At 41.2% G+C, this 25113-nt stretch overlaps 1 protein-coding gene across 2 annotated transcripts in view; it reads left to right on the top strand.

Annotated features, from left to right (window-relative positions):
• Positions 1 to 25113, top strand: part of BRWD3 (bromodomain and WD repeat domain containing 3) — a 62583-nt gene that overhangs the window by 562 nt on the left and 36908 nt on the right. For both annotated transcript variants that reach the window (XM_080366337.1, XM_080366338.1), the window contains 8 exons: positions 285 to 344; positions 8832 to 8982; positions 11422 to 11520; positions 18629 to 18789; positions 20618 to 20839; positions 22472 to 22572; positions 23292 to 23362; positions 24543 to 24643. In XM_080366337.1, coding sequence (XP_080222463.1) covers positions 285 to 344; positions 8832 to 8982; positions 11422 to 11520; positions 18629 to 18789; positions 20618 to 20839; positions 22472 to 22572; positions 23292 to 23362; positions 24543 to 24643 — 966 coding nt within the window. The remainder of the gene's footprint in view (positions 1 to 284; positions 345 to 8831; positions 8983 to 11421; positions 11521 to 18628; positions 18790 to 20617; positions 20840 to 22471; positions 22573 to 23291; positions 23363 to 24542; positions 24644 to 25113) is intronic.

Below are 25113 nucleotides of genomic sequence, written 5' to 3'. Positions count from 1 at the left end.
TGCCCCGGCGGGACGGGGGAAGCCCTGGGGATGGGGGGGTGTCGGGGGCTGCCCTGCCCCGTCTAATGCAGCCCCACTCCTCCCGGGGCTCCGGGAGCCCCCGAGGGAGGCGCGGGTGCCCCCGCGGCGGGGCCGGGGGCAGCGGCGAGGGGCTCCTCCCCGGGGCGGGCTGGGACAGCCGGGGGCTCCCCTCGCCCGCCCGGGGAGGGGGCGCGGGGCCGGCCGGGGTCTGACGGCCGCCTCCGTCCCCGTCCCTCCTCCCCCTCCTCGTCTGCTTCCCGCAGCTGATCCCCCGGCGCCTGGACTGGCAGGGCAAGGAGCACCGCCGGAGCTTCGAGGACCTGGTGAGCCAAGTTTCACTCCCGACTTCCCCGACAAGTTTCCCCCACCCCCCTCGCCGCCGCCCGGGGCACTGCTCGCCGCGTGTGTCCCCCCCCGCCTCGGCCCGGCCCGTTCTCCTTCCCGGGGCCGCGGGCTGCGCCCCGCCGAGGCCGTGGCTTCCGCGGGGGTGCGGAGGGGAGGGGAACCGCGGCCGGGCCGGGAACACACACCGGGGCGGCGGCGGGGGCTGCTTGGTGCTGACTGACTGCGCCGTGCTATTGTGGGGCCGGGAGGGTTATCTGAGGGCACGTACCGGGGCCCAGCCCGGCGAATGGCGCCGCGTCTTACAAGCCAGAAAGCGGCGGGAGGCGATGGAAGGCGGCAGCTGATTGGCTGCGGCGCCGCGGAGGAACTTGCAGGGAGGGCGGGATGAGGCGGGGGGCGCCCCCCCTTCACCCCCCCCACCCCGGCCCTGCGCGCCCCTCGGCGGCCGCCGCTCCTCCGCCGGGGCGGGCAGCTCCCAGCGGCCTGCCGGGCCTCCCCCGCCCGGGGCCGCAGGGCCGCCTCGGCCGGCCTCTGGCACCCGGCGCCCCCCGTGCCCCCTCTCCGGGCGGCGGTTTGACGGCGCCCCCCCATCCCCGCCCCGGGGGCTGCGGGCGGGCGGCCCCGACAGGGCCTGTGTGTGTGTGTGTGTGTGTGTGTGTGTGCCCGCCCCCGCGGCGTGGGGACGCGTCTGCGTGGCCAAAGCGCGGCCGTGGGCCGGGGGGGGCGGCGGGAGCGGGTTCCTGCCGCGGGGCGGCGGGGGGGATTTCACGGCGACGTGCTGCCGGGCCCGTCGGCGGGCAGGGCTGTAGGCCTGGCCCAGCGCTCCCCGCCTGTGCGGAGCCCTGCGCCTCTGCCGGGCGGCTGGGCCTGCCTGCCCAGCAAACCAGGGTGCGTGGGGTTTTTTTTAGGAAATGTCATGTTGAGACTATTAAACGCCTATGAAATGTATGGAGTGGCTACTCGCAGATATAAACCGTGTGAATATCTGTCATTGGGAAAGGTCAGTTGCCCGCCGCGCTGCCAAGGGGCCGGCGGCCTGGGGGTGGCCAGTCTCCCAGCCGGGAGATGGGCCCGGCCTTGCTGGCATCCGCCTGAAAGCAGTGAAACTGAAGTGTCATTTCAATTTCTTTCCGAAGGGTGCAAATGGCCTTGTTTCCATTTCTAGCAGCTCTGGGTATTAATGTATGGCGCTGATTTAGCACTTTGCCATTGCAGTGCTGTAGACTTACTAATAGCGTTTCTCATATTGATATACTGTGTGCGTGTGATCATCACTGTCTCCTGACCTGGAAGGAATTGAAAGTGTGTCCTTGCCTTTCCCATCTCGCACAGGGCAATGTTGATCTGGGTTTTTGACACGACTGTTGCTGAAACTGCTCTGTAGCTTGCTCAAGAGTTAGTTTTCCACTTTGGCAATATAGTAGGAGCTCAGGTGCAGATGGGAGAGCTCCTAGTGTTGAGAAGAGACATTTGTACCTCCTGGCTTTCCCTTTCCAAAGTGTATTAAGAATTTAAGATGAATGTTATGTTTCATCATACCTCTTGTGGATAATTCTGGGACTGTATATTGAGTGAACAGACACGGAGTAAGTACTGCATTCAATAAATTTTAATGCTGTACGGTCTTTCTAGAGAGCCTGAAATCTAACTATAGGCTGTTGCAGGTTTAGCTTGTGACTGCACCTGGTACCCGAGAGGAATATTAACAGTGGCAGTATGAAGTCTGATTTCAGACATACTGGTTTTGCTTGATCAGTTACATTAGCGTATACAGTTTTTTCCCTTCATTCCGTGGGACACAAATAGAAAAGCCTTAAAACTTTTTGTTTGTGTATTGATGGCATTGTTGAAACCATGTACTTTTCTTTACAATTTGAGAAATGGGAGACAAACCATTGTAAAGTGAGGCTTGGAATTAATGGGATATTTCTTCTTGCAGTATGGTATTGTCAAAAATAAGTACGAGATGGTTTTTTCCTCTGTCTTAAGTTAATCAACAGTAATCAATTCTAATCTAAAAGATTGTCTTTTTATCTAGTATTATTTAACTGTTTATCATTATTTACAGTAAGGAACAAGACTATAAATCATTTACAGAGAGACAGGTTGATGCTAGGTAGAATGGACTAAGCTTCTCCCTTATAATCCTCAGACTGAAGCTTTCACCGTTGAGGATGTTGAAGAAGGCCTTTTTTTCTTCTCATTGCTTAGGGTCTGGTGTATTTGGAATTTGGACCTTTGGTTGCATATGATTGTATATTAACCTAAACTACTCGACTTCAGGGCTAGCTAGATGTCTGAATGTCGTGTTTTGAGCAAAGCTGGGGTTGTGAAGGACACAGATAACTCTGACCTTCATTTTAATTATCTCAGGCACATAAAGAACCAAAAATAAATTATAGGTGCTAGCGATTGGAGATAAAGTTTTTTCTATCCCTTTCTCCTTTTTGAACACTTACAGATAGAAAACCAAATTCAGTTGCAATGAATTACCTGGTGTTGCAACTACCCTGGTTAGGCAGGCCTGAGGTAATGGGACCCAGTGAGAGTTTACAGACCTGGAGAAGTCCGATATGTATGTTTGTTTGTTTTTCCTCAATAATCTGTTTTGGCAAATCTGACAAAGTATTTCTTGTTCTAATTGCTGATGTTTCAACTTCATTCTCCATTCTCTTTGACTGTTCAGGTTAGTGTTGGTATTTTTCAGAAAATACGCCTATGCTCTTGCCATTGAATACATTGTTACTGCTCTTAGAGCTTTTGGAAATGAGAAAGATATAACAACCAAATTGCCTACTAGGTGGCTTTTATCTAGGGAATGTTTACTCACACTGCACTCGAGCTTTTAGTCAAGATCTGAAAACTCTTTGTTGAGAGTTTTGGGGTTTTTTTTTTGTTGTTTTATTTGAATGTGGTCTTTAACTTTAAATGTCAGGTGCCACAAGGCAGAAGAGTAATTTAAGATGCACTAATAAAAATTGTACCTACCTAGCAAGCAGAGCTACTCAGAGAATACTAGCTTACGTGCATTTGTGTTCCCTTTGTCTTTTCTGCTTATTTCCACTTTGCAGTACTTTTTATGTGCAACATGTGGCTGCCTGTCTAGGTAATCATCCAGGTGTACTCCAAAGCGGTTTTTACTTTGTTATTGACTGCTGGTGGTCTTGAGAATGAAACGTGTTTGTGAAGGGGAGGGTCCTCGCTTTCCTTATGAAGGCCTGAAGTTATGTCCAACTTGCATGCAATTAGTACTCCGATTTTAAATTAACCGTAGCAGTTCAATGTGGAGTCAGCTGTTGTACAGATGAGTCAAGCTGAATCAACTCGGATTATCAGAACAGTCTCTGGCGGACTGCTGTTCAAAATTATCTTTGTTTCTTCCTGATAAAGATTACTGGCTCTGGTCTGGTTTTCAAGAATATCTTGATGGGCTGTATCTTCTGGCTCAGCCTGTTCTGGTCTTTGTGCTGAAGATATGTATAATTTCAGGAAAACCAGAAAATCGGCTGTTGTTGGACAGTGTGTTCAAGTGGAGAATTTGCATCCGTGAACGGCTGTGCTGGTATGGAACAGCTTATGGGATTTGGCTTTGAGTTTCTGCCTTGCCCATCTGCATTGATTTAAAACTAGCTATGAGTCTGAGGTGCTGTTATTTATAGATACTGCCAATCCCAGCATTAGCAGAGAAGGGATGTTACGGTTTTGTCACCTCAGGAAAATGTCATCTTGTAGTATGGTAGTTCCAGCCTGTTCTCTCTGGGGAAACCAAGTGGATAATAGCTTTTAAAATTCAGGTATATTTGCATACTGTTGACAACTTCTGCAAGTCCAGTATCTGAGCTTCCTTGTGCTGAGATTCCATATTTGAGGTGTTGAGTAATTTCCTGCTTGCTCAGCTGCCTTTGTCCTCTTGATCTCCTCTTTTTGATACAGTTGTCAATTGATTCTTAACTGATTGTTATTTTGGTAAATGAGAGAAGTGTCGTACGACTGCCTAGAGGTTAGAAATCTGCTGCTGATGCCCAGCTGCCTGCCTGCCCACAGGGGACTGGGTACGAAGGAGCCTTCAGACATCTGCGTTGCTGCCTGTGTTGCTTCCATTATGCAGCCCTTGTGTCAAGTTTAGTCTGTGCTTTGAAAGCAGTGTCTCACAGGGCTTCCCAAAAGAGATATTTCAGAGCTATCTGGTTCTGATCCCTGAGAAGACAGGCTTCTTATTATAACTAGTAATCACAAAGAGGTTTTTTGTTTGTTTGTTGAAATCTTCCTTGGAGGAGCAATTGTCAGCAGGGGGGTTTATTTGTTTGTTTCAGGGATCACCAAACTTCTTGCCTGTCTTCTTAGCTGTCCAGTGAGGACCTTCACTCACTAGTCTTTGAGACTACATGGCAATGCTTCCAACAACAGGAGTGTAAACAGGTTTAGGGGTATGACTTTCTCCTAGCCTTGACGTGACTCCCCTAATAGTTCTTTACTTACAGCTACTTATCACTGTAGCAACTTATTTGCATACTGGTTCAAGCAGTCATGGCTGTGTTACATTCCCCTATGGTTGTTTACGTAGATCTTTTAAAAAGAATAGATTAATTTTATCCAGTTCTTGAAAGTTTTTAGATCCATAAGACCTGTATGGTTACTGTGTCAGAGAACCCTTCCGTGGTACTGTGGTGTTCTTGTGCTCTTACATTTTAACCTTTATAGGGTCTTTCACATCAGGCAACAAAACAGTTTTCTCTTTACAATTTATCCCAGGGTGCAGAATTTTCTCTCATTTAGCACGGTTTCAGCTCTTCTGCATTATTTTAACATGTTCTTTTGAAAGCTTTTGTTAAGCATTTTTTTGGCCTGTGTTACTTGTCTCTAATTTTTTAAATATTTTCTAATGTTTTAGAAATATTTTCTAATATATTTGAGGAGGTGATAATATCCTTGCCAGTCTTTAATTTTGTCATATGGGGCTTTGACTAGCACACACTAAGAGATGTGGCTATAACTGGTGCTAAGCTTTGCCTTTTTCCATACTTCTTTTAATGAAAATCTGATTTGGGAGACTGTTTTTCTCAGCTTTATTTCTGCAGCTTCATGTTTTGGAAACATACTTAAAATCCATTTACAGCTATCTCATGCAGAGGTGAAAGGAATAATTTTTGTTTCAAGTTCTTTTGGAAACCTGAGAATAGAATTGCTTGCCCCAGGCAGCAGTTTAAGAATTTTATCTGGAAGTTATTATGGAAAAAAATCTCCAGGATAATTTGCTGCTATTGCTGCTTGCCTATGTAGCTGTTTGGTAAGAACAATAGTGATAATATTCAGATTAAGGGCCACTTGTTTGGGCTGTTCTGGGTTGTAGAAACATGAAAACATGCGGGGAAGGACTTATGATACAGCCTTTCTTCTGTAGTATGGCATGGTTTGGATTGCAGGTGGCAAATCTGGTGAGTAGGGCCTGTTAATGAAGTGAACGGTCACTTTGATATGTGCCTGGGCTGTGCAATACGCTCCACATCAAATGTCACTTAGAAAAGTTTACAATCTAATAAAACTGTGCACTAAAATCTGGATGCTTCAGCAGCTTACTTGTGCCGATTTAAGTCTGGCTTCATGATGGATTTGCCAACTTTTCTGGTCTGGGCAGCGATCAAGCAGATGTCTGGTATCCTGAGCTGCTTAACATCTGGATGTCCCAGGCAAATTACCACCAGGCATGTGCAGATAATTGCCACATGCTCCATGAGTCTGGTGCACGCATCTTTCTTCTTTGAATGTTGTCCGGTCTGCACATGTGTTGATGTTTGCTGTCTTTGCTGTTCTGTATATAACTGCGGCTTAATCTGCAGATCTTTAAGCAGCAAAGTCCCTTTCCATTTCTGAGTAGGTGCGCTGAGTTAATCAGGACTTGCTTGTTGAATAACTTGTGCTCTGTCTTGACAGTAGGATATTTGCTGCCAGGCTTAATTCGGCACCTCTCTCTAGACATAGAGTAGCGGCAGTACTTCAAAAGCAGTGTGCTCCTGAGTGAAAAGGGAAGTGTTTTGCTGCATTACGCTAGGAGAATGGTTTGGACTTTCTGTGAAATTTTATATTTCCAGAAAGGGTGGTATGGTTTGGATTTGTTCCTACCCTGGAAGTAAAATGTAAAGTTCCGCAGCTTCTGGATTGGTTACTCTTTTCCTTTTTAATTTTTTAATTTCAAGCTTGATAAATTGATAGAATTTGCAATTGTTGGCTGAGAAGCATGTTAGTAATTACCAGAGGTGTAAAAAAGAATTTAATACTTGCATTTTATGAAATTGCAGATTCTCTCTTTGGAATTGCCTTTGTTTCAGATCCTTTGCATCTGAAGGGAGGCTCTGTAGCATTAACACATTTATATTATTTCAGGAATGAGTAAGAACAATAGGCAAATACAGAAGTTCAGATAATCCTTTTATCTCATTTTGAATTCTGTTATGTCACGTAATTTACAATGAAAGACAGTTCATGCTTATACACTGAACTTCACTGGCTGTGCAGTTGGGAATGTACTGATATAATTTTGGAACTCTATGATTTTGGAAAATAAAAAAAGAAATTAGAATGACTGGAGAAACCAGGCAGTGGAAGAGAGCGTTCATGGGGTTATTCCTTGATGCTCACAGTATAAAAAGTCATGGAACAGGACCATGTTAATGCAGTCATCAGGTTCATCTTTCCCACAGAGATATGATTCTTCTGTTTCCATCAAAAGGCCAGAGCTGTTATGTTTAACACGCACTGACTGAAGGGATGTGTGGAGAAGCCTGTCTCTCTTCTGTAAGGGTTTCCATTCAGAGTTTTTAGTTGGGTTTAGTTCAATGATAATTTGTATATGTTATTGGAAAAGCCTTTCCTTTTTTTTTTTTTTTAATTAAAATCTTATTTGTGGGATGGTGTTGATCCTGCTTGTGATACAGGTGATTACATTATACAACACATGACTCACTGTGTTGAGCACTGTAGCACCGCTGCTGTTGCCCAACTGGAATGAACAATTTCCCAATGACATGTAGTAATAATCTGTTTGATGACATAGTTCAGTGAACAATGTTTTGGCAGCAGGTCTGAGTAAAGTACTTACCTTTTCCTCCTTTCTGATGCCTGCCGCTCCCTCAGGTGTGCTGGGGCAGGAGCTGGCCATATCCTTAGGGTCTGGGTAGGCAGGATACCTGGGCCTATCTACTGATGCTGTGAGCTGTTGGAAGAAGTGGTCCTGTTCCTTGCTTTCCACCAGCTCTGACGCTTCTCTGAACCAAAATCTGCTTTGCTAAACCTGGCAGATAAACCTTTTCCTTCTTTTCTTGGGTCAGCATTCCTAGCGCAGGGAACCGAAACAGCTCCCTCCGCGGTAGATGAGCTACCAGAGCGGTTTTAGCCAGACTGGGAAATCGTTGTGGCTCACTGCAGCTGCACAAAAACTTCTACCCCAGCAGGAGGGAGCTGCATGGGTGGTGAGTGCTCACAGCCCTGTCACCAGTATCGGCCTGTGACTGGACACAGTTGAAATGGTCATGTAGGAGAGCGAGGTGTGCACAGGCACACACCTGCTGTTATTTCTTTAGAGTGAGCACTGTTCTGGCCCTTTCCGATCAGCTTTAGTATTATTTGGCATTAGTTTGTGGCTTGGTAAAACAAAAAACCTAGTTTCCATTGTCAGTCACAGGTACTTAAGAGCTGAGTGACCTGTTACTACTGATCTTTAAAAAGGACATGGGATGTAGCTGTATGTCCTGTGTTGAAGGAGCTAAATAAGCTCCAATGTTGAGTTTTTGCTGCCAGCTAGTAAATACGGTAGAAGTCAGGCAAGTGCAGGACATTCTGGATAATGAGGTAGAATTTATTTGCTATTTGAACAGACTGTTGGAAAAAAACCTATTGTCTCTCCATAGAAAACAGTCTCTGTGTAAAGGGAAAAAAGAAGAATGTTTTCCCCGACATGACAAATTAGGAGCCTACATGTGTGGGTCTTAAAGACGTCTATTCCCAGTGGCTGAAAGCAGGAGACTGGGTATTGCTTTTAGGATAATGTTTAGGCTTATTTGCTTTAGTATGTGTGCTTCTTAGAGTAATATGAATGTCTGACAAGGATTTTTCAGCTAAAGAGGAGATGTGAAAAGAATGAACTGAAGGGTAAAAAAGGCTTCTTTTTTAGGCAGTACTTTGGTCAGAGTACTGCCCTGGGAGCTGAGTTTCAGGAGGTTTTGTTTGTTGTTAAGGGACATCCTAAATTAAAAGTGTAGCTACCACCACCTAGAATTTTGGGTCTGACTTTTTGAGCACTCCATGTCACTTTAAGAGACATCTTTGGTATAATGAATTTTGAGAGTTTTTTCAGGGGTTTTAGACTTGATTTCAGTAACTTCAACACCTGGATATGAACCAAGCAAAGAAGTGCCAGTAGAAGCAAAAATAAAACAATTTTCATACATCTGCATTGTTTATATGTTTAGGTGGCTGTCAATGCACACATCCCTCCGGATTATCTTCTTAGGATCTGTGAGAGACTTGGACCCCTTTTAGACAAAGAAATCCCACAAAGTGTCCTAGGTGTGCAGACATTGCTAGGTGTTGGGCGCCAGTCTCTACTAAGAGCAGCAAAAGGTAAGATTCTCAATTTATCTGTGACTGGATTTTATTTTAATGGTCAAAACCCTTTTTGTTTTGATTGATATTGTGGTATCTGTGTGTGTTTGCATGAACCCTGGTTTTATCTCCTATGCTCGTCAGCTTTCTTGTTGTAGTCTTGCTAAAATGTAGTTATTGCTGGCCCTGTTACGTATGTGTTTCTTTGGTTGAAAATGCCATCTTAAGCAGCTCTCGCCTACAGTTGCCTGGTCTTGTTGCTTGCTTACTCTACCTCCCCTCCCCAGCATATTGGACTGGTGTTTGTGTAAATGACGTGATGAACTAGATTAGAGATTTGATCTGTCTGGAGAATAGCCATTTTTTTTGTATACTTATGCCTGTGTCTAAAATAACCCAACAGTCTATATATTTTGCTGGGCTATTTTTCAGACTGATTTGTTCCATTTGTTCCATTATTTCATTCCCTGGCTGTGCAGACAGGTGTGTCAGCTTGAAGGGCAGGGTGGCATTTGGGGCAGCATTTAGAGAGTGGGAGAAGGTGAGACTGATTCTTCGGTGGTAATTCCTGCTTGTCCTTGTTTAAAGTAATTTGAATGAAAGCTCTCATTCCTTTCATGAATAGAGCACCAGTCCTGTTGCTTTTGAAAAACTGCTCTGCTTGAGATAATGATCCTGAGAGCACAGTTCTGAGTTATAACTAAACAGATCTGAGAGCCATCTGCTATTGAAAAGAGTGATTCCTTCGTTCTCTCCTCGCTCCATGCCCCTGTCACTTCCCTGTAGGAGCCAGAACTTACTCGATCCTGTGATGTGCTGATTCAGAGAGCTAAAATGTTGCAAAATTTGTTGTTGCTGTTGTAGTGAATTAAATTAGCTCATGGAAGGATCAGAGTGCTGGACGTGACACAGGCAGCAGGAGCATCACTCTGGGAGAGAAGGAGGGATGGGCGAGCAGGACCTTCCTGTTTCACCGGCAGCTGAGCATTTAATTTACTGCATCCTGTGAAGTCACACTGTGATGCTAACAAGAACTGTAGCATTATGCTACACCTGGAGGGGTGTGCTGTTTGCAAACAGATTTCCTTACCTAAAGTTTTGGGACCGAGTCTTGTTAATTTCAGGTTTGCAGGGAGGCCTGCAGAGAAAGTTCCTTCATTTCACATTGTTTCCATCTTACAAGAAAACAACAACAAAATGTAAAGAGAAAATAAACATTTTTGTGCAGGGAGAGGAAGTTTCTTAGGTGAATGAATTAAGGCGCAGACGCTAGATGAATCACTGAAAGAGGAAGCGATTAATTTTTTTATCCAAATTTTTTGCAAAGAGATTTCTACTAGAAATATTTTTTGCAAAGAGATTTCTACTAGATTTATGGTGGGTTTTTTTTCCTCTTCAGAAAAAGCTGCTGTGACATTGCAGCATTTGGTGTGTAAACCACACTCGCTAGTATGAAACAGCATAGTTTTTTCAAAGTTGACATACATGCATTTCCACTCCCCTTAGTTGTGTATCAGTGTGAAGTTTCCATTTAGTGTTAGTATTTATAGCTATTTTGATCTATTTTAGAAAGTGTGAGTGCAGTTTTTAATGTGTGTCATTGTAATACTCTGTGGTACAGTTTGAGTTTTAATCAGAAGGTGCTCTCGGGAGTCTCTGAGTCATATAAGCTTGTGCATTTCATATTCAGAGATCTAAATGGTGATACACAGATCCACCAATCTGTGGCACTGTCCTGTTTCAGTACTTACTCACTGTGGAAGCTCATTTCTCTCCTTCCAGATGGCCAGAAATGGAAGAAGTCCAGGTTTAATTTCTGAGGCGCTCTGAACAGTCTCAGAAAAATCACTATTGTTCTAGAGAGAAGGCTCTCTGAGGCCAGTTGGCAGCAGATAGCTGGAGAGTCTTTAAAGAAAACAGTCTTCATTTTAGAAACAATGGGTTTTTTGGGGGGTGGGGTGCAGAGGACAATCTGAAAGGAGGGCGTATTGCCACCAATTGCAGGAAAACAGATTTATTGGGGGGGAAAAAAGTAACTTCTCCCCCTTTCAGGGAGAAAATGTGTGCATGTATGTGTATTCTCAAATGTACAGTTCATAAGCAGAGGTTCTGTATGTGTTGGGATTGCAGAAGGACTAGAAACACATGGAAGTTCAGTCCTGCCTTATACAAAGTGCACGTACCTTTTTCATTCTCTTTTTCTTTCCGTCAATTTAGACTCCCTCCTCACCAAAATGAAGCAAAAATAAGCTGAAACCTTTACATTCATATTGCTTAGGAAATATAAATCAGAGTAGCAATCTTCAAGTTTTAGTTTTTTAACAAACTAAAAAGACAAATCTTATTTTGGGGTGCTGGGAGTGGTGCTTGATGCTCTTGATACTAAGAAGAATAGGTCAGTTATGACCTGGTTTGGCTGATTGTTTCACTAATCCACTGTTAATCTTGCCGGTACAGACTTCAGACATACGCTATGGAAAGGATCTGCGTTTGCAGCTCTTCACAGAGGCCGGCCTCCCGAACTACCTGTAAATTATGGGAAACCACCAAACGTGGGTGAGTTCTGAAACATGCATAAGGTGTTTTTTTTATTCTCTGTGCTTTTATTACTGCTCCAGCTGAAAGTTACTCTTACTGACTGAAACACTACCATGGGTTTGCATTAATGGCTTTTTTGACATTTCAGCATGAATTAGTCTAAAAAAGGTTTCTCACTGACAATAGAATAACCCTTTTAGTATTATTCAGGCTTGGATCTCCCATAATGTGCATACACGTGTTAAAACATTGTGGCCACATTGAAAAGCTTTGCATGTCAACCTCCTGTTTGGTGTGCAACACACTGGACTATTTTTTTTTATGCTATACCTACATAATCTATACATATGCTTATAAAATTGAATTGGCATGGTCACAGGAGTGTGTAGACAATCTTTTCGTTCAGGAATCTTAGCCAGAACAAAGTGCCTGGCTCTCAGGGAACTTTTTGGACTCAAGAATTCATTTTAGTTCAATTATAACAAAAACCAGACTGCTTGCAACATTCCTCTCCAAAAAGGAAATAATCACCAAACCAACATTTGTGTTACTTCAGTTTCAGTTGTCCACACAGTTGGATAAAGGACTTGTATAAAACTCCGATATATGCAGGCATTCAACTTATGTATCATCACAGAGCTACTCTGTTCTGCTTAAACTGAAAAGTATTTTCCTTGTATGGTTTGAACTTTAACTGTTTTTATAGCAAACAAAATTTATTCTTGCAGGCATAAATACAAGTCCAGTTGGTCATTACTTGTTTCTCATGAGGGTATTTTATCTGTATTTACCGTGTTAGTGTTTGTGCAAATGTACAAACTTTTCCTGGTTTGTTAGGGAATCCATTCACCTATGTTTCTCCCATCCCTTTGGATAAGTTGGGATGGTGATGGCAGTCTTCTGTTTCTACCACGTCTGTTCCTCTGTTTGTGCTTCCGCGCACTCTCATTACTAAAAATTAATTATTGTCAGACACGAAAGTGACAAAGCCTGGGCTGCTTGTGGTTGAAATTGATAGCACGCTTTGCATAAGGTCTGTGGTGGTGTGGCAGCAGTGTGATGGAATAGCAAAATTAATTATAGGACTTCGGTGTAACAAAAAAAATGGCTATTTGCCTGGAACTAGTGCATAGGGAACTAGTGCATTAGCACTTTTCCTGCTTTTGTCAGATAATTTATGAGTCACGCCGTGGACATTAAAAAAAAGAAAACTATTTCCATATATTGGTATGGTTACTTTGGTACATATCTATGAATTTATTCTTTTAGTCTGGTTCTGCAGTTGATTGTTAGCATTTGGGCAGATGGATTGCTAATAGTCTAGATTATAGATTTATTGCACACACTCGACTTTAGTTGCCTTTCTATAAGGACTGCTGAATCAATTCTTTCATAAGAGGAGAATCAGAACATGTTTTTGAACTATACGTATTAATGAATCATACTAGCAGATTGGACTTCAGCATTTGTCATGCTTTCATGACAAAGGTCTGCAGTGCTTCCTTGGTGACTATTTAGTGACTTAGAGAACAGAATGATTTATGGGTTTTGATGCTTTCCTATGAATTGTTTTTTTAAAAATGCAAAGGTGTTATATGGAAAATGGTCTTTTATAGTCAGGAATTAATTTTTGTAAGTATTGGTTCCTGGAAGAATACAGTCCTCCTTGGTGTATATACATAAACTACTAGTAAGAAAGGAAAATATGTATAAAGATGAAAAATAGAAATTGACTATACTTAAGCTATATCAGAGGCAGGAGTTTGGTTTTGGGATCCCCCATTGTTGATGCTGAAGTGGAAGTCACAAAATTCTTCTGCATATTATTTGTGCAAAATAGGTGATATTTTCTGGTGAGTAGTGACAGCTGCAGATGCAACATGTGTGTGTTTGTTTTAAAATACAGGACGAAGAAGTATGCCCGACCTCTTTAATATTATGGTGTAATTGTGTATTCCTGTACTGTGCTGGCTTAGTCAGATTTGAGTTTTCTGGAATTACTTGCCAAAGTAGTTGGGCTGAAGTAATAGACACCCATAATAATGTGAGTACATGAGTGAGATGAAATGATTGTGCAATTGCCTGCACAAACTGGTAAATAAGGTATAGAACTAGCAGCTGAAAGTATTCTTATATGGTTTCCCTTCCACTGGGAAAGATGTAAGCTTGCCACCATAAGTGTGCTTTTCTGCTGCGAGAACGGAATCGCCTGTGTTTGGCCTCCCAGTTTGAAGAGTCGGTAGCTGTTGTGGTTTGCCTTTCCATCTGGTTGGGGTTGGGATCAGACCTTGTGATCTGTGCTCCAGAATAAAAGGTCATGCACAGGGGAACTGGAACAAGAAATTAGTATTACCTTTTCCCAGTCTGTTTGTCCAGAGCCGGGAATCTTCTGGGTGCGGAGTCTCTGAGAAAGCACTGACCTGTGGAAGTCGCTCTCGGGAACGTGTTGTTTGTGCTTGTTGAGTCTTGGAGGTCTGTGGTAATCTGCTGGGGGAGGAGAGGAGGGGAAAATGCTGTCATAGCTTTCTGCTGCTGACAGGATAGCGTGGTGAATCCAGTGAGGATGGTCCTTTAGGCCATTTCTTTGCAGGTTTTGCAGCAGTGTTACGTTTAGGACTTCATTTGTGCTCTTCCAGTCAGAAAAATGAAAGATTGGTCATACAGTACCTGAGCAATGGGAGTTACTTGCATATGATAAACCTGCTTTTGAATGCTACTTTGATTTTGTCAGGGCTTTTTTTTTTTTTTTTTTTTTCAGGCAACACAAAGCAGGTTAGAAAGAAGGTTGTTTTCCCTCTGGAGTTGATTACTAGATCTATTCTAACCTAAGTATGAAAATCTTTATGGAGGTAGCTGTTGTTAGTGAAAATAACACAAAATTTGGAACCAGAAAGTTCGTAGCATAGTCTCAATGACCAAGCAGTTCAGCTGTATGGAAATTTACAGTCAAGGTGATCCAGCTACCTTCGGCCTGCCAAATAGCAGTGCTCTGGATGAGGCCAGAAATCGATGATGTTTCTCTGCTGTAAATGAGTTCCATGAGGTCAGCAGCTATGAAAGCTGGAACACTTTGTTCTTTCAGTGCTTTTACTGGGTCTAGCTGTCTTTGTGGCTGCACATCCACTCTCTGAGAAGGTATTTTGCATCTGTGAGCCAACTGTGTTTATTTCCCAGTGTTCTTATGAAATCCAAACTTGTGTATCTTCTGCACACTGCGAACAGTACCCAATCTTCATGCCTGATCGGGCCCTGCGATGAGGTCACAGCTTACTCACCACATGTCCTAGCCATGTAAAATGTTATGTCCTCGTTATGAAGTTACAGTGCTCATTTCAGAGGGTAAAATAGTATGATGTGAAGTCATCACCTTTTTAAAACAACTGTTTGTACCAGTATTCTGTTTTCTACTTTTGTTTGCAAAAGGTGGAGTGAGGCAAGGGTTTGTAGGGAGAAGAATTCAAGCAGTTAGGAAACTGCTGCAGGTAGGTGACTTTGTCTTTGCTGAAATGTTTTAATTCCTTCTGAAGTTGTGAATTAACATTGAAATTTAATGTCTGATGATTGGTTTTTTAGTTTTTTTTTCACCGATGAGTCACTGTTTCAGGGTTTTGGTTTTATCCTTCAGAGGTGAGCTTTCTTGCAAAGGATTTTATGTTTGTGCTGTTATCTCTAGTAGACTGGGTTGTGATTTAAGAATTGGTGTTGTACAGCATATGTGACTCCTCTGCCCCCTGCGACTGTGCCCGTGCTTGTGCTAAGGGCTGTAATTTTCCTGAAGGTATGATCTTCAAGGACCAAGGACTGTCAGAAAGGAACAGAAAAATGCATGCATTTTACAACATCACCCTCAGTTAGTACTACAGGTTGGTGGTTCAGGGAGACACTGGTGGATGTCTGTAAGCCAGGGCTTTCCCCAGCATGGCAGGAGATGGCTGGGAGTGCTCAGGGTTGCTCCCAGCACAGGCTAAGAGAGAGGAAAGCCACCTCTCACAGCAGCATCACGGGCATCCCTGTGCCTAGGTAGCAGTCACTTCAGCAGCTAGAAGTGAGGAACTTCATCTGAGAAGACGGCCCTTCTGTTTGTGGACAAAACCAACTTAGTTTTCTTAACAAGAAAACTAGATATGCTGCTCACTTCGTGTGTGAAACATCAGTGCAATTCTGAAAGTTTTTCCTGCCAGGGAATAGTGAGGGGGTAGGCTTGGCAGCTATTATGCCCAGTATGGCATGAAGCTAATTAGATAGGTTGCGCAAAGTTTTTAGGGCTACTGTGTTGCTAATCCTCTGTGTGGGAATCAGTTGTGGGTTTTTTTTTGGGGGGGTGGGTGGGTTTGTTTTTAATGCTTTTAGGCCTTATGAGTACAGTAACTTCATTGTACTGAAGAAAGCAAACTTCATGAGGATTTTTGTCATGTGTGGGTAATTCCCTATTTAGATACTGTGTATTAATCTTCTACAAAAAAATATGAGAACTGGAATTTGGGATGATTTTTTTTGTTTTGTGAGTGTTCTTTACTTTGCAGTTCCTTTGAAGGCAGTGGTAGTTTATAAAGTGTAGGAGGACAAAAATCCCAATCACAGCTTTATGTGTGTGGCATACGTTTCTGGTATACCCTAAGTATTTTTATAATGAGGATCAGATACATTGGATACTTGCTACATTTTGTTCAAAAATGCTGTTGCTTTGATAAAGATGGTACTCCTTATGGCACAACAATAGTTCTGTATTTCTCTGAAACTTGTGATTGAAGCATTTCGTAAGCAGTGCTTTTTTATTTTTTAATTATCCATGGAAGATTGAGGAGTATTGTCCCCATTGTGCAAATAGGGAAACAGACACAGAAAAAAGTGAAATTACTTTCACATCCTCTGAAGCTGAACTGATTGCAAGTCTGGGAATCAACCGGAAAAAGTTAGGTGCCAAGTGCCAAATGCAAGGCTGTAAGAGTTAGGAGCCGGACTATTTGTTATACCTTTTAGTGTTTCCTTCATGTGATTTACAACAAATGGCAGTGGTAAATTTTCAGAAGGATTGCACGGGAACACTGTAGTACACAGAAGGTATTGTGCTTATTGGGAATATTTTGAAATGTTAGTGTATCTTTTTGATTCACACAGGTCTCTGTGTGGTTAAAAAAAACGTTGGAAGTAATTTGAAATTGTGTAAAGGCAGATACACTGTTACTATGTATTTAAATGGCTTAAGCATTCAAAGAAAGGCACAGTAGAATTACCACATTGCTAAATGACTCCATCTCTGTGTTGGCGTAACAGTGTCCACAGTGTGGGGGAAGGGGAGCCTTAATATTTTTAAGAACTTAGCTTTTAAGCTGGCATACTTAAATAGTAAATAAAGTAATGTGTAGGTAAACCTGATAGTACCTTGCTACAGCATTTATCAGTATGGGATCTCTATGCCCTCCTATAAGAGGTGAGGGAAAAGGGCTAAAGATTTAATTTTTACTTTGCTAGGGGAGACAGTTTTATTTAATAGCTCCTTTATAATATCAGGTATCAATTGAATAGTAGATAGATAGTAAATAAATCTGCGTTAGTGTGTTTTGCTTTTTTAGTACAGCTGAATATGTGTTTTTACATGAAAAACAAATATTGACTGAAGGTGAGGTCACACTGGGAGCCTGATGACTTTTGCAAGCATCTACACCTTTTGTGCAAGTTTGGTTTGGTTTTTTTCCTGTCTTATGTAGTGTTTCAGTTGCATTGAGTGATGAAAACTAGTCCAAATTTCAGAGCATAAAACTGAGAAATGAAAGTACTTTCTGTAAATCTGGAAACAATTTATTTTACTTGTCTGTTTATCTCACTGCTTGTGTATAAATACTTCAATCTTACACATTTATAGAAGTGTTATGGGTTAGTAACCCTTTGAAACGATGCTTTTTGACTTTGTAGATTTTTTTTAACATATTCCATAATCTATTTTTGCGTTGATAGGCAATGATATGATGATACAATTAGGAAAATGGGTCAGATTCTTCACTATACTTTTAAACTTAAAAGGCACTAGAGAGCTTCATGCCCCTCCTGTGAAACGCTGCCTACTTCAATGTGCAGTTGATGAGATAAGGGGTTTCTTCAGGGAGCCTCCTATCTCAAGGACTCAACAAAGCCCACCAAGGCAGTGGTGTTAGATCTTTTAAGTGCCATTGAAAACAACTCTTAAAACTTTAAAATCAAAAGTTCAAATAGTATAAATCAGGATAGGTAAAATTCAGTACTCAAAATGATCTCAAATTATGCATCAAATCAAATATTAGAATTAGGATCTTTCTGTATTCTACAGCTATAATGTTCTTCATTTTGTGGTGGGTCCCAGCGAAGGCACATACATGCCTGCTCTGCTTTCCTAGTAGTGGAAAGATTTGTATTTATCAACAGTGAAACTGCTAACTGCTTTTTTTACGTGATGTTTCTGTGCATTTAGATTTCAGGCTGTTCTTGTAGAGGACTACTGGATACAGCAATATGAAATACTTTGTTGCAGTTTTTTCTGGTGTCTGCTATTCTTTTGACTGGGGCTTTTTCCACCATTGCCACGTATTTCTTATTCATCAATTACATTGCCACAGAAATGCAATGATGTTGCTGCTGTTGCTTATAATGAGGGAGGTTTTGTGATGAACATGTGGAAGACCGTTGACCCTCACATCTGATCTGGAACCCATTCCTAAGAAAGATTTTTATCACAGAGAAAGCTTTTTAAATTATTATCCTCTAAAAATAAATTGGTTGTAATTTATATCAGTAGCATATAATTTCCTTAAAGCAAGTTTTCTAAATCAATATAGAATAAATGTATCTGTTGCCTGTTCATGAATTGGTCATAGGAATAAATTCCAGTTGTGGTGGGGACTTTTAATTTTGCTTTAATTCTTGTTAAGAAAGCAGGTGTGGTATGTAGTGTGGTAGGTATTGAAAGGCTTCATCAGGAGTGGACTTACTTTTTACAAGACTGTACAGAATGTTCTCATAAGGTGGAAGAAGTTCAGATTTATGGGTTATAATAGTAAAGTTGTTAACAAACATTATATTTGATTTAATATTTACTTACAGTTCTGGACAAAATTCATGTCTGTCTACTTTTTGTTTTGTTTTTCTTTTCCAGTAAATATAATTTCAGCCAGGCAATTAACAGGATGTGGACGTTTCAGCCACTTATTCCCAACATCCACCTACCAACACATGAAGATGCATAAAAGGATTTTGGGGCATCTGTCATCTGTTTATTGTATAGCCTTTGATCGCAGTGGAAGAAGAATTTTTACAGTAAGTTTAAAAGTTGTACTTTTCTTGGAAAATTGCTTTGCTTGGTTTGATTTCTTTATTTTTTGAGTCCCTCAACAGCCTCTTAGTTACTGGTTGAGATGCAGATACGGCTTCCAGAAAAAGAACGGAAGAACAATCTTGAAATGTATGGAAACCCAATCTCTTTCTATGCAAATTTTCACTTTTCACTTGACTTGGTATTTTAAAATCACTCACAGCTCCGGTAGGCTGGAACTTAGCCAGCTATTTGCTTCCCCATGTAGAACCTTATAGCAGAGTTGTTCCGGTCCAGAGCTTGCAACTCTCACTTGAAACACGCGCTCGTTTTTCTTTGTTTATCATCTTTCTTACTGAATGGCACCTGCAGTATTCTGGGATTTGGAATTAATTTGCATGCTGTTTGCTGGGATAAATCTTAATGCTTTTTCAAAAACTACATTTTACCTTTGGGTAACCTTGGAAATGCTGGCAATCCTTTCCTTACATTTCAGTAAAAATTTGATGATAATAGAAGACCTCAATTACTTCATTTGCAATTTACTTCTCTACCAAATTCACTTTCTAGAATCTGTAGTATGCCAGTGAATATATGAATATTATTTGAAGTTTTTCTCCAGAATATATTAACATACATTTCTGTGATACTGCCCTTGCTTTTTGTTGTGCATATTTAAAAAATAACGTTTTTTTCAAAATAACGATGCATCTTTTAACTGTTCATGTTAATCCCTGTCTTGTCTTACCTTTGCCCTTGTCTCTTATCAATGATGTTCAAGAACAGATTACCTGGCTGGCTAATTGATGTCTTTGTGATCTTGGTAACTTCTCCACTCATTATAAATTGGTCAAATAAAGATGCTAAGATAATTACTCTGGGTCATAGTGAGAGCCTTTCTGTTCTTGTTTACACCATAAAGAATTTTTTCTCATGCGTAGTTACATGAAGAACTCAAAGTGATTTGTATTCAAATTTAGCTGCAGTCAATAAAATGTAATTTTAAGTCAAATGATGTTGCAATTGCAGTTAGTTTAATTGTGTTATGTTTCTGAATATATAGTGGCAATTCTTGCCACTAGTATTAGTATTCTCTTTAGTATCTGAATAGTGGAAAGGTCTGTGAACTGTGTAAAAATTCTTGGCAATATTGGGATTGAATATGAAATTCTGTAGCTGCTAATATAGGTAAAAGTATTTCACCGTGATCTGCGCTGGATATGCTTTTGAGTTGTGTCCTGTCCTGAACTGAAATCTCACTAACATAGTATTTGGGTTGCATGATGTTGCACAGTTTGCCTGTTTGAGTGGTCCAACTTTCTTCTGTTAACAGAAATGGAACCTCGTGGTACAGCTGCCTTGCAGCTCCAGGAGCACAGCAGGGGCTCTGGGGCCCCTCAGATGCTTAAGTGCTCTTTTTCCTTAGAGCTTAAGACTTACGATCACTTTGATTTTACTGCTGGCTTGATCTGGCTCACACAGATGAATATATCTTTTGGTAGTATGTAATGAAACATTTTATGTTCTTAAATTTACCTTAATTATTACTGAACTGTACTGAGAGGAGTTTCATTAGCAGTGGTAATCATATCTTGGTATGAAACGTAAGACAGTGGTTTCTGTTTTATAAACTTATAAATCCTTGACCCCACAAGATGATCCCCAAACTCTGATAGCTGTGCCTGTCTGGAGTCCCAGTGAAGTTGTTCTGGCAGATTCATGGCACAACAGTGTTTTAGATGCCTGTTCATCTACAGTGTGCCTGTGTATTATGTACACACAATGCATGTTTATTATTTTACATAATCTTTGGAAATTTTTGTGTGGTATTAGGGGTCAGATGACTGTTTGGTCAAAATCTGGGCTACAGATGATGGGCGCCTGCTCTCAACGTTGCGAGGACACTCGGCTGAAATTTCTGACATGGCTGTTAACTACGAGAACACGCTGCTTGCTGCAGGCAGTTGTGATAAAGTAGTCCGAGTGTGGTGTCTTCGAACCTGTGCCCCAGTTGCAGTGCTGCAGGGCCATTCAGCTTCCATTACTTCCATACAGGTAAGGAATGAATTGTTTTTTTCCTAAACCCTTGAATTGAAATGGTAATAAGAGGTGTGGATTAGCAATCAGGGATAAAGCTTCTTTTCATCTCTGTTTGGCAGCATAGATTTGCCCTAACTCAAGAGTGTTGTTTCCAGGCAAACTCACTCCTGTGCAGTGGCCAACTACGGCCTGCAGGGATGATCCTGCTTCTTCTGTCTGCCTCTAGCTATGTGATCTTATTGCTGCTTCCTTTGACCCAGCAGATGCAGGGTCACTGAGAGCACCAGATCAGCTAGCTGAGCCAGGGAGACATGGTGGCATCTTTGGTGGTAGTCCTTGCACAGCAACTGGTCCAGCAGTTGTGTGTTCATAGAGAACAATTATTTTTCAGAAGAATACTGTCAGCTAAAAATCCTGATGCCACATTTCTTACTTGCTCGTTATCTTAGCCTGTGCTGTAAGGAGCTGTTCTGGATATTGTAGCGTATGTAGATGCTGCAGCAGCCACTGTGCAGCACAGATCAGGGTTTGCAGAGAATCTGTGCTTGTGCCCGTGCAGTTTCAGTTGTGTGGCAAGTGCCCAGTGAACAATAGCAGAGGAGGGAAAAAAAAGCCGCAGCTTCCAGCACTCAGTTCTCTTGTGGTGGCACAGTCAATAATGGCTAGTAATTTGCAGTTTATTTGCTTTAAAAAACCTTGCAACTGCTAGGCAGAAATCTCCAACAAAAAAAAAAAATACAGGATAAAAAAGACAGTCCCTGGAATTTGGCAGGGTTTGCACACATTGGGGAGAATGAGTGGGGATGTTTGGCTCAGAATCCCTCTCTTCTGGAGCCTTGCTGCCTTTGCTGCATCACTGTCTTCTCCATCATGCCAATAGGCCTGGGGAGTCTCATTTCTCCCCCTCTTGCCTACGCTTCCAATTTTGTCTGATTTCAACTGTCTTGCAAGCTACTTACTTCAAGGTGATTGTTTTGGAACCATATTTGACATCCTGGTTTTGTGTTTTGTATATTATTTGATTGCATATATATACATTCCTCCCAAGCTTTTTGTAAAACTCTAGTAATTTAGAAAATAATCAGTCATGGCTTTTTGAGGAAACTGTGCTTTATTCCTTTATCAAATTACCAGCTAGCAGAGGATTAAAGGTATTGCTGCAGTTATGAAATTAAAGTGAGAGACTTTAGAATGAAAATCTTTCCTACTCCTTAAGAGAGGCAGAGGAGATGTTCGTGAAGAGGTAGGGAGTGGGGCTCCTACGGTGCTCCTGTGCTTCGTTTGGCTTGGATGCAGGAACCGTTTTTGTCTTTGTTACCATGTTTGATCCATTTCTGTCCTAGGAAGAAGTATTTCCTCGTCTTGTTGCCCCATTAAAAGTGTCTAGGCTTGTTTCATTTCTCCAATTTATCGACTTCTGTGTGGTAGAGACAAAGACTTGCTAGTCATAATGTAGGTGTTTTCATTTTCTCAGCTTTATTTTTATGGAAGTTCAGATTTTCTACTTACCCCTGATAATGCTCTCTGTACTTCCTGGGGAGAAAGCTAATATGTTTGTGAAAAAGATTCTTGCCAATGTCCATTTACAGGTTTCCAGCATGTAAGGGGAGAAATTAGCTGGTTTAACTGTTACAACTTTATTTTTAGTTCTCTCCAGCAAGGAAAGGAACAACACGATACCTCACTTCTACTGGTGCTGACGGAACAATCTGTTTCTGGCAGTGGCACGCTAACACCATGAAATTTAAGTAAGCCTGTTTAGATAATTATAATTATCTTAAATAAAGGATGAATTTATTTTGAGTTTTAGCATGCAGAGGAATGTTGAGATAATTAAATAAGGGCGTGTTCGTTCTCAACAAACAAGTTTCTTGGAAAACGTTCTTCCGTAGCTGTGCTGGTGGATCACTGTGCACAAGTGCCATAGCAGTGCGTGGGGCAGGGAGCGCTTTCTTGTGTGCTGGGGAGTCTGTGGCATTGCAGCCCAGAGCGGGGGCAGAGATCAGGGCTATTCTTTCTGTGTTTTGTGCTTGGCAAGCCAGTGCTGTGGAAGAACTTTCAGCTTTTATGTTTAGGACTAAATCCTTGTCCAAAATGTACAGGCAGAAGAAATTATTTGCTTGTAATCGGAAGACGACACATACGTAGATGACATCAAACCCATACTTAATAGGGAGTAAATGCTATGAGACTAATGGTTTGCCTGGTTCTGTTTTAAATAGATTGGAATTGGTGAGTATCATGCTAAATAAGTTATATAGTCTCTTCAATTTAGAAAACGATGGTTTTCTTACTAAACTAAGGAAGAAAATCATTGAAATGAAAAATGATTTCTAGCAAACTTAGGTAAGAATTAGAAGAGATTTAGGATGGGCATAGTCACCTTAACCTGCTGAGCTGTATATTCTTGTTGAACGGCATCAGAATAAAGTAATGAAAAGTAAAAATGTTGTGTTATTGCATATAGGGATCGCCCCGTAAAATTTGCAGAGAGGTCCAGGCCAGGTGTTCAGATATCTTGTTCATCTTTCAGTTCCGGTACGTATGCATTGTAAGTTGGCTGAGAGTAATATATAAACTAAATTCCTTTGGTGAGAGGACTGTTACTTCTTTTTAAATACAAATGGTATTAAATCCTTTTTCAGTTTAATTATAACACTGTCAAATTGTGATTGCTTAAAATTTTACATGCTAAACATCTGCCTCAAACTGCTTTTTCTCTTTTTTTTTTTCTATAATTTAAGCTAAAATGCCTTGACCATTTCCAAGAAAAACTGTGCTTTCAATCTATTGTTTTGCACACCAGAGACTTTTCTTTGTAATATTCTTTTAAGGTTTTACCTTGTAAGGTTTTTGAGTGAAAAGTTCACGAAATCTGGCAGACAGGTGGCCTCTGTTCAAAGGTTATACTTTTGCTAATCTTGCAAATTTGGCTAAGCTCCAGGAGCATCAGTTCAGTGTGTTTGAAAATATCAGCTTAATAGACATCCTTTGCTGCAGCTTGGAATTCTCAAAAATAGCAATTTTCACAAACAAAATTATGTTATTTCTCATTAATTTTTGCTGTCTGCAATTGAGAGCTGTTCTAGAGCTGTGTGAGCTTTGCCTGTGTTCCTTTTTTAAACCCAGAAATCCTGAATGACTAGAACCATTTACTGCATTTCAGTGCAGTAAACTCCACAATAGTACCCTTTTTGTGCAATATTGTAAACAGAACAAACATTACAAGAAAATAGGTTAATCACTCCCAAGTCAGCAATAATTTCTCTGATATATGTCAAATAGATATTGAAGATGCACTTAAATATTTTATTTGATGTTTACTGGTGAGAATATGAAACTATTCCCCATTTAATTTTCCACATGGACTGAAGGAGCACACTGTGGTAATTTCTGAGGGAAAGCAGAATAGTTTGTTGGATGGATGTTGTAACTTGCAATATTCTTTTCCTTTGGTCAGAAAGATTTGCAGCTGGAAAATATTGTAGAGCTCATAGTTACGCTAAAGCTGATAAGGTCTGAGAAAATACAGATCAAAGAAGCAGCTGTCAGAGTTAACCTCTTTGTTCAGGATGTATGCTTTGATGACATTGACATTTTCTGTTTAAAACTCTAGTTTGCTGTTTTGACAATAAGGCGGTATTTAAATTTGAAGTAATTAAAATAAGTTATTCCTTTAGACGGCTTTTCTTCTCACAGAAAACACTGTCTTTCTTAGGTGGCATGTTCATTGCAACAGGTAGTACTGACCACGTGATAAGAATTTATTATTTGGGCTCAGAATCTCCAGAGAAAATGGCTGAGTTAGAATCTCATACGGTAAGAGACAAATCAGAAAGCAAATCTCGTTTTTTCCCCGCTTTACCTTATTTCAGGAACTTGGGTTTTGTACAGCCTATTTGATTTCTTTTCTGTCTGTAGGGATTAGTTGGCTCTCAACACTGTGGTATTTAAATGCCTGGAAATTTGTGGTATGTTTATTTTTAAATTCCTCTGAGGCAGGAGATGTGTGCAAAATATGTTTTATGTATTTCATTCCCCCACAAAACTGAGGAACTAGGTGATTTTTCCATATTCTAGAAGAAAGTCTGTTGTAATGAGGAATTAAAGCAGTTTTCATGCACAATGTAGTTTTTCCTACTAAATTAACTGTTGAGTATTTAACTTCAGTTTGTGACCGCAAATCCACATAACAAGTAAAAACAAAGTAATTCTGGTTTTAGAGTGTGCAGTCAAACTTTGGATCATGACAATTTAATTTAGAGAATAAAGCAAGCTTAAAAGCATCC

Source organism: Falco punctatus, assembly GCF_963210335.1.
Source record: "Falco punctatus genome assembly, chromosome: 15".
Classification (NCBI taxonomy): domain Eukaryota; kingdom Metazoa; phylum Chordata; class Aves; order Falconiformes; family Falconidae; genus Falco; species Falco punctatus.
This window is presented reverse-complemented; position numbering and strand designations above follow the sequence as displayed.